General features: G+C 19.1%; 3 protein-coding genes across 3 annotated transcripts in view; 2 read left to right on the top strand and 1 right to left on the bottom strand.

Moving 5' to 3' along the window:
- Window positions 1-658: 658 nt before the first annotated feature.
- PRSY57_1419600 (zinc finger protein, putative) lies at window positions 659-1,498 on the top strand (the record flags this gene model as incomplete). Its single annotated transcript, XM_012909808.2, has 1 exon — window positions 659-1,498. The coding sequence occupies one exon, from the start codon at window positions 659-661 to the stop codon at window positions 1,496-1,498; it is 840 nt and encodes a 279-aa protein (XP_012765262.2).
- A 1,825-nt stretch (window positions 1,499-3,323) lies between these two features.
- On the top strand, window positions 3,324-5,933 carry PRSY57_1419700 (glycine--tRNA ligase, putative; the record flags this gene model as incomplete). Its single annotated transcript, XM_012909809.2, has 1 exon — window positions 3,324-5,933. The coding sequence occupies one exon, from the start codon at window positions 3,324-3,326 to the stop codon at window positions 5,931-5,933; it is 2,610 nt and encodes an 869-aa protein (XP_012765263.2).
- A 596-nt stretch (window positions 5,934-6,529) lies between these two features.
- Window positions 6,530-10,000, bottom strand: part of PRSY57_1419800 (putative membrane protein) — a gene marked incomplete at both ends in the record, with an annotated part of 3,474 nt that continues 3 nt past the window's right edge. Inside the window, one exon of the mRNA XM_012909810.2 lies at window positions 6,530-10,000. This exon is cut by the window's right edge and continues 3 nt beyond it. Coding sequence (XP_012765264.2) covers window positions 6,530-10,000 — 3,471 coding nt within the window.

The following is a 10,000-nucleotide window of genomic DNA, read 5'->3' on the forward strand; positions in this document are numbered from 1 at the left end:
AATATATATATAAAAAAAATTTTTAACCAAAAAAAAAATTGAAAAATAATATTAATTTTTGAATTAAAATTTTTTTTTCAAAAAAAAAAAAAAAAAAAAAAAAAAAAAAAAAAAGTAATAATATATACATATATATATATATATATATTTTTATGTTTTAAAAAAATATATAACAACATCTTTTGAATAACAGAAATTAAATATAAAAAAATATTTATTTTTTTCATCTGCTAGATTTATTAATAATAAAATTATTATATATATATATATATATAATATATATAATAATTATTTATATATACCATTTTAAATACCTTAATAATAATATAATATATGTATATATATATTTAATATATATACTTTTTTCTTCATGTAGTAAAACAAAATTATTCTGTTTGTTTTGATTTTTTTATAACATAAAAGAGCATTAGTTGAAAACATATTTCTATTTTATTATTACTTTTTTTTTTAACAATATTATTAGAATTTAAAAAGGATGAATAAAAATAGAAGAAATATTTAAAAGGATTGAATATTTATATGTTAAGTAAAAATTTTCAATATTTTTTATATTATGGTATATATATGTTAAATTTTTTGATGATTGCCTAATTTTTTATTTTATTTTATTTTATTTATTTACTATATAATAAATAAAATGTTTCAAAAAATAGGAAGGAAATTAATAGAAAGAAAAACTTTTAGTCGAATCATATTAACGAAAGACATTAATTTTAAAAAAGAAAAAAAAAACTTTAGTTCATTATTTCAAAGATATAATTTTAATAATTTAAGCTTAAAAAATGATATTCATTTTTGTATAGTACCATTTAATAGTACAAACAATTTTATAATTTCAAAGAAAAGTTTTGTTACAAAAAATGAAAGGGCTCAAAATGAAAAAATTATACAAGACGACAAATTTGAAAAATCTAATGATAAAGTAATATATGATAAGAAACCAAAGCATTTAAGTGACAAAATAAGATGTGATGATAAAATAATAGAATTAAATGAAAATATAATTACCAACACAATAAATAATAATAATAATAACAATAGCAATAATAATAATAATAATAATAATGAAGAAATTATAAATACCAGTAGTAATATTTTAGATATAGAAAATAACAAAATCATACAAATAAATAACGGTGAAGAAAATGAAATAGTTGAAAAAAATTTAAATGAAGACTTAGTAGATAAAGAAATCGATCAAAAGAAAAAAGAATATTTAGTTTTAATGTTTACTTGTAATATTTGTGAAAAAAAAAGTGCAAAAAAATTTTCAAAACAAGCATATTATAATGGTGTTGTTATTGTTAGATGTCCTTCATGTGAAAATCTTCATTTAATATCGGATCAGTTGGGTTGGTTCCAAGATGGAAAAACAAATATCGAAAAAATTTTAGAAGAAAAAGGAGAAAAAGTTGTGAAAAAATTTTCTTATAATAATTTGTTAGAAGTTGATGACCTTTTAAACGCATACAAATGAATTAAATATATATACACATATATGTATATATTTTGTTAAGCTTGTAATTAAATATTTATAATTAAATATTTATAATTAAATATTTATAATTAAGTATTTATAATTAAGTATTTATAATTAAGTATTTATAATTAAGTATTTATAATTAAGTACTTATAATTAAATGTTTATAATTAATTTTTTTTTTTAATAATCCTTTGTTATAATTAACATTTTTTAAATTTGTTTTTTTATATATAAACATGATATCTCTTTATTTGTCTAATAAAATAATAAATTAAATATATATATATATATATATATATATTTGTACAAATAAAAAATCATTTATGTATGATGTTCATCTTAATAATCATAAAATATCCTTTATATTTTTCCTATATGGGGAAATTTATTGTCCAATATAAATATAAGTATTATTAAATTAAATATATAAAAATAATAATATTAAATTTTATTTGTATATATTTATAATGGCTATATAGCTATTTTTTATTTTTTATTTTGTATATTTTATTTTTTATTTATTATTATTATTTTTTTTTTTTTTTTTTGTGATTTTTGGCTAGTTCATTATATAGATTAATAAAAAGAAAAAACCAAAATACATAACGGAATACTATAGTAAACATAAACGTTTCATTTTGTTATACAATGTGTAGTTTATTATATCATATGCTAATTGACAATATAATTAAATAAAAAATAAAGTGGAGAAGATATCCATTATATTAAGTTAAAAAAGAAAAAGAATAATTTTATATGTGGTCTTTATGAACATAAAAAAATATATACATATTTTTTTAATTTTTATTGTATGAAAAGGCTTAATATTTTTTATTTAATGAATATGACCCTTAAATATTATATATATATATATATATATATATATATATATATTATGTCTGTATATAAAATGTTAAGGCACAAAATGAAAAAAAGAATTTCCTTTTGAAATTAAAGATAAGCTTGTTCCAAAATCGTCACTTTAATATTGTACATATATATATATATATATATAATCTTATATATTTATATATTTTATATATATATAATAGTAATAAAATGAATGGAATAAATAACGGTAGAACAAAATGCTTATTTTTAGGTTGGATGATATTATCGAACTTTTTGAAAAAAGCAATATTCTAATAACAATTCCTTTATATTATTTAATATAAGGTAAATATTTATTAATATTATTATTTTAATTTTAATTATTTTTTTTTTTGTTCTGTTTTTTCTATACTGTAAAATTTTTTTTACCTATTGTGCACTTCATATAAATTAAAGTTCAAACTAATATAGTGATAAATGATATTACAATATATATAATATATATATATATATAATTATGAATGTTCCCCTTATTTTTTAAATATTATATTATAATATATATATATATATATATAATAAATTAAGTTGTTTTATTATTAATTCTTCTATTCTTTTCTTTTCCTACCTTTTTTTTTTTTTTTTTTTTTTTTTTTTTTTTTTTTTTTTTTTTTTTTCTTTTATATATTTATGTTTATTTTTATTTTAAATTTTTTGATGATAATTAAAATATTTTTTCTCCTATATACAAAATACTTTCATACTATTGTATAAAAAGTAATAGTAAATGCTTTATTTTGTTCTTATATAATGGTAAAATGAAAATAAGGAGAAATCAATTGAATATTAAGAAAAGATAAAATTCTTAGATATATAATAAAGCATATATTATATATGTATATATATATATATATAATAATTATGGGTTAGAAAAGAAATAAAAAAAAAATGTATATATATATATACATATATATATTTGTATAGTTTGTATATGATAATTATTGTAATATTTCTCCTTTCTATGTTTTTTTTTGAGAATAAAACGTATAGTTTTATTTCTAAGATAAATATAAAGAACTTACGATATAATAAAAATAATAATAATAAATATCATTTATTTGCCTCTAGAGATTTAAGAAAGATTAGCTCCTTTGTGTTGGATTATAGTATATTATTTAATAAGCAAAAGATAAGAAAAAGAAAATTTAATTTTTTTAATGTTTGTTCTAACAAAATGAGTAATATGGATAATATAAAGGAACAAAAGGAGAATGATGGATGTGGTAGTTTGGAAGAGCTTATAGAAAGATACGTTTGTGAAATATCATCATTGATAGAAAGAAATGAATGTATTAAAGGAATAGACGATGAAGATTTAAAAAAGGAATTTATGGAAAATGAAAAATTATTACAAGATAAAAAAATGAAATTAAAAGATTTATATGGTAAACCTAGTGAAGAATTAAAATTAGTTGAAAATCGTACAAAGTTAGAAAATTTAGTAAAAAGAAAATTTTTTTATACCAACTCATTTGAAATATATGGTGGAGCTTCTGGTTTATTTGATTATGGTCCTTCTGGATGTTTATTAAAATCAGAATTAGAGAATTTATGGAGATGTCATTTTATATATTATGATGAGATGTTAGAGATATCAGGTTCTTGTGTAACTCCTTATCAAGTACTAAAAACATCTGGACATGTTGATAGATTTACTGATTTAATGATTCGTGATGTAGTAACAAATGATTGTTATAGGGCGGATAAATACTTGGGTGATTTTCTAAAAGCTAAAATTGAAGAATTAAAGAAAAAGAATACAAAGGAGGGTGAACATGTTGAAGAAAAAGAAAAGAAACAAAAGAGAGATGATGACATAAACGAGAATAAGGAAAATAATGATAATAATAATAATAATAATAATAATAATAAAAGTAATTATAATTATAATTATGATATGATTGGGGGGATGCAAAATGGCAACGAAACGTTAATACAAAAAATCGAATTAATATTAAGAAAATTAGATGGTATGAATGAAGAAGAAATTAAAGAAATTATTAAAGAGTATGATATAAAATCACCATTAAAAAATGATTTATCAGACCCTTTCCCTTTTAATTTAATGTTTCAAACAAAAATAGGACCAAAGGATGATAATACAGAAGACAAAAATAAAGAGAAATGTAAAAATGTGGATAATAATAAAAATTTAAATAGTACGAATACAAATAATAATATGAACAATGTTGCTTTTTTAAGACCTGAAACAGCGCAAGGAATTTTTGTTAACTTTAAGAAGCTTTTAGAATATAACGGTGGGAAAACCCCTTTTGCTGGAGCACAATTAGGTCTTGGATTTCGTAATGAAATATCACCAAGAAATGGCTTGTTAAGAGTTAGAGAATTTCAGATGGCTGAAATAGAATATTTCGTCAACCCTAAAAAAAAGAATCATGAGAAATATTATTTATTTAAATATTTAATGTTACCATTATATCCTAGAGATAATCAATTAACAGATGGTGTGGTAATTAAAAACATGACATTAGAAGAAGCAGTAGAAAAAAACATTATAGCAAATGAAGCTTTAGCATACTTCTTAGCAAGAACCTATTTATTTTTATTAAAATGTGGAATTAATAAAGATGGTATACGATTTCGACAACATTTAAAAACTGAAATGGCTCATTATGCAAATGATTGTTGGGATGCTGAAATTTTAACTTCCTTTGGATTTATTGAAGTTGTTGGACATGCTGATAGATCAGCATATGATTTACAACATCATATGAAATATACAGGTGCAAATTTATATGCTTGTGAAAAATATAATGAACCAATTGAAGTCGAATATGTAAAAATGATACCAAATAAAGCTAAAATAGGAAATACATTTAAGAGTGAACAGAATAAAATATATTCATGTTTAAATGAAAAAACTAATGAAGAATTATTAATTATTGATGAAGAATTATCTAAAAATAATAAATATATATTAAATGTTTCAAATAATGATTCTATTAATAATGAATGTAAATTTGAATTAACAAGAGATATGTTATCATTTCAAAAATATAAAAAAAAAGTTCAAGAAGAAAATTTTATTCCTAATGTTATTGAACCTTCCTTTGGTATAGGGAGATTAATATTTTGTATTCTAGAACATTCGTTTAGAATTCGACGTTTTACTGATGATAAAGAAGAAAGACAATACTTATCATTACCATATAAATTAGCTCCTATTAAATGTTCTATATTGTCAATATCAAATAATAAAGCATTCTATCCATATATTAAACAAATACAAATGTTATTAAATCAATATAATATATCATCAAAAATAGATAACTCTAGTGTATCTATAGGTAAAAAATATGCACGAACCGATGAAATCGGTATACCCTTTGCTGTAACAATCGATTTCCAAACACTAAAAGATAAAACCATTACATTAAGAGAAAGAGATTCTATGTTACAAATAAGAATAAGTATGTCTCACTTGGTAGATATTATTAATTCTATGTTACATGCGAAAAAACATTGGAATGAGTATATAGCTCAATATGGATTATTCACACAGCAGGTTTTGGATTCCTAGCCTGTTCATATATATATATATATATATATATATTTAAATATATGTTTATATTTTTATTTATTTATACATGTATGTATATTTTTACGTATGTTTTATTTTTGTAATGTATACACTTTGTGCTATAATGAAAAAGTAAATGTTTCTATATGTACACTTTATAATTTTCATAATTTTTGTACTTAACGTTTTACCTTGTTACATCTTTGATGCTCATCATTTGGGCATCTTAACAAAAATTTTTTGTTATATAACTTTTCAAAAAAATAAATAAAATGAAATATATATGTGTATATATATGAATGTGTTAAAAAATTATAGAAGAGTAAAAATAAATATATTCATGTGATATATAAAAAATGAAGCTAGGTAAAATCAGACACACATATGTAATATATATAAATATATGTATGTATGTATGTATATATGTATATATTTTTTTTTTTTTTTTTTGCTTAAAAAAATGAATTTATTTAAACATTTAAAAAAGTATTATAAATTTTAACAATACATAGTATATATCTGTATATATATATATATATATATATATATGTATATATTTATTTATTTATATATGCATTTGCATACATACTTTTCATTTATATTTCCTTAAATTGATCAGACTTGTTCTTGTGATGAAATTTCAGCAGAATTAAAGAAATGAATAATGATATGACATAAACAAAATCAAAATGATATTTGAGTTTAAATAAATTTAATAAGTTATTGTTAAAGAATATATATAACATTTTAATTTTTTCTTTAATAGGTAGATAATCAAATAATTGTATACAATAAGCTGAGAAATATAAATCCATAATTTCACACATTACCAAAATGGCTAGATTTGAATATAAAGATGATTTTGTTGAATATCTTAGTTTTATAATTTTTTCCATAAATGTTTTTAGATTAGTAAATATGAAACATAATAATAATATGGATGTAATAGAGATAACATAATTATCTAGATTAATATTTATATGAACAATATGTAGAACATTTTTTAATTCGTTAATAATAGAGATGTTCATATTTTTTGAATAAAATAACATTAATACATGTCCACTGCTATATGTTGAAATAAATTTATAATGTATTTCTATCATATATATGATATAACATGTTTTTATAATTTTATATACACATAATATAGACATTATAATACCTAGTATATATAAAAGTATACCACAAAATGTTGTACTTTGATTTATGCGTATTTGTTCTTTAATAACATCATCTAATAAGAAATATAATTTCTTTATCATATATTCTAAAGATTTAATATCTTGTATTAAAACTTGTTTACTTTTTTTATTTACATTATCTTTCCTTCCTGTGAAAAATTCCTTAACACTTTGAAGCGTTTTATATGGTTTCCGGAAACCATAAAAAAAGGAAGATATAACTGATTTCCTAATAAATCCTTCAGATTTATAATTAAAACTATGAATATTATTACAATTAATATTGTTATTATGATCACAATTGTTTTTATTGTTTTGATTAATTGTGTTATTTGCTTCCCTGTTCATATGTATGCTATCACTAAGGTGGTATTCTTTTCCAGCCATATTATTTTTAGAACCTTTAAAAAGTCTTTTAAAGGAAAATATAGGATAGTTAAAAAGAAAGAACGTTTTGTATTTACCATTTTCATATTTATATTCCCTCCTATAATCATCTGTTACTTTATTTTCCAAAGATATATTTTGTTCTTTTGTTTTAAAAAAATGAAATTTTTTTTGATATTCCATATGCGTATCATCTAATAAATCATTTGATGATTTTATATTTCTTTTATATAAAGAATTATTACTATTTATATTTTGATTGAATGATGATAAGACACATTGTTGATTAAATGAATTTTGTTTACTATTTCTTATATATGAATAATTTTTTATATCATTATTAGAAAATATATTTATTAAACAATCATCTTGATTATATTCATCGATACAACTTGTATCTTTCTCTTCTAAATCATTATTCTTATATAATTTTATTCGTTTATTATTTTGTTTTTTATATTTATTTTTAATTCCATTTACAATAATAATATCATCCATACTATAATTTTCACAATTTATTTTTTCAGTGATATATAATAAATTATTATTAGATTTTCTTTGTGATAATTCCTTTATATTAAACAAACTAATAAAACTGTTTTCTCTCTTAATAAATGTTTCATATATATCTTTATAAATGGATTTATAATTACCTAAATATAAATTACATTTTTTATAACTTTTAAAAGATGTAAAAAAAATTTCCTCTTTTTTATTCTCCCTCTTTATATTATTATTATCCTTGTTTTCATAATCTTCATTTTTTATTACTTGATGATTCTTATATGTTCTATGTATTCCATCCTTTTCATTATTACACAAAATCATATTTTTTATATTGAATGAATTTACGTTCTTATAATTGTTATAGTATTGTTCATAAGAATTCCCGGAATTATTTATAGAGATCTTATTATTTTGAAAATAACCAGTGTTTAGATTATTTGTATGGTTCAAAATTTTATTCAAGTTAACATAATTATTATTATTATTATTTTCTATGTTATTATTTTCTATATTATTATTTTCTATGTTATTATTTTCTATGTTATTATTTTCTATGTTATTATTTTCTATGTTATTATTTTCCCTCGAAGTAGCACTTCTCAAAGAACTTGTCATACAATTAGTTGTATTATCATCATTATGATAAATATTTTTACATTCATTTATATTTTGTAGTTCTATATCGTTTCTATAATCATTATAATTATTCGAATCATTAATATATTTATAAGAACTCATATTATTATGTATATTATTATATTCCCTTTTTTGATTTTCATAAAATGGTTTTAGCAAATGAGGATGGTACTCATATAGTAAGAGTATTTTTTTTTTTGAAGACAACTGTTGCTTTATGAACTTAATTTTTTTTTCTATAACTTTAACTTTTTTAATATTTACAAAAAAAAAAAAGTTACTTATATTACTATATGGTGAATATAGACTAGTAAATGCAGAAAGAGCACTAACTATAGTCATACCTGTTACAGACATATAGGTTAAAAGATTTTTCATAAAATTAAAAAAGAAAAAATAATTATTTTTATCATTATTAATATTATATTCTTCTTCAAACTCTTTATTAATTTCATTAAATTTATCTAATAATATAGAACCTATATTATATATATCTGACTTATCATATATATCTTTATTATTTTTTAAAGTCAACATAGATATTTTATAAAATGTAAACCATATAATAGGTAATAGAAATATACATCCAAATATAAACTTATATAATTTCTGTTTATTTTTATATTTTATTTTATAATTATAATTTTTCATCTCTTCAATTAAATCTTCACTTACATAAAGAAGCCTTTTCATAAAATGTGTTTTTTCTTGTTCTTTATCTTGATTTTTTTCTTGTTCTTTATCTTGATTTTTTTCTTGTTCTTTATGATGATTTTTTTCTTGTTCTTTATGATGATTTTTTTCTTGTTCTTTATCTTGATTTTTTTCTTGTCCTTCATCTTGATTTTTTTCTTGTTCTTTATCTTGATATTTTTCTTGTTCTTTATCTTGATATTTTTCTTGTCCTTTATCTTGATATTTTTCTCTTTCCCTTTCTTTTTTATTTTCTTCATCTGGTGAATGGAACTTTTTTTTTTTCTTTTTATTATTCATTTTAATTAATGTAGTATAAAAATATTGAAACTTGAACAAACTATTTGATGCCTTTTCATCTTCATATGTTACATATGTATATATTAAACTTATAGGAATTATTATATAAATAAATAATATCATAAGACTTATATCTATATACCATATAAATAATTGCAATCTTGTGGCTATAAAACCGGTTATCTCAAATAATATCATAGAAAGAAGAGATAAGCATAAAACAAATGAACAACAAAATATTATTTTTACTAAACTGAAACTATTATCAAAATCTTTAAATAAAAAATTTTCATAAAATAGACATCCTAATATGCACAAGGACACATGATAAAAAAATAAAAATATTATGTTACTATTAAT

Source organism: Plasmodium reichenowi, chromosome 14, assembly GCF_001601855.1.
Source record: "Plasmodium reichenowi strain SY57 chromosome 14, whole genome shotgun sequence".
NCBI classification, from domain to species: domain Eukaryota; phylum Apicomplexa; class Aconoidasida; order Haemosporida; family Plasmodiidae; genus Plasmodium; species Plasmodium reichenowi.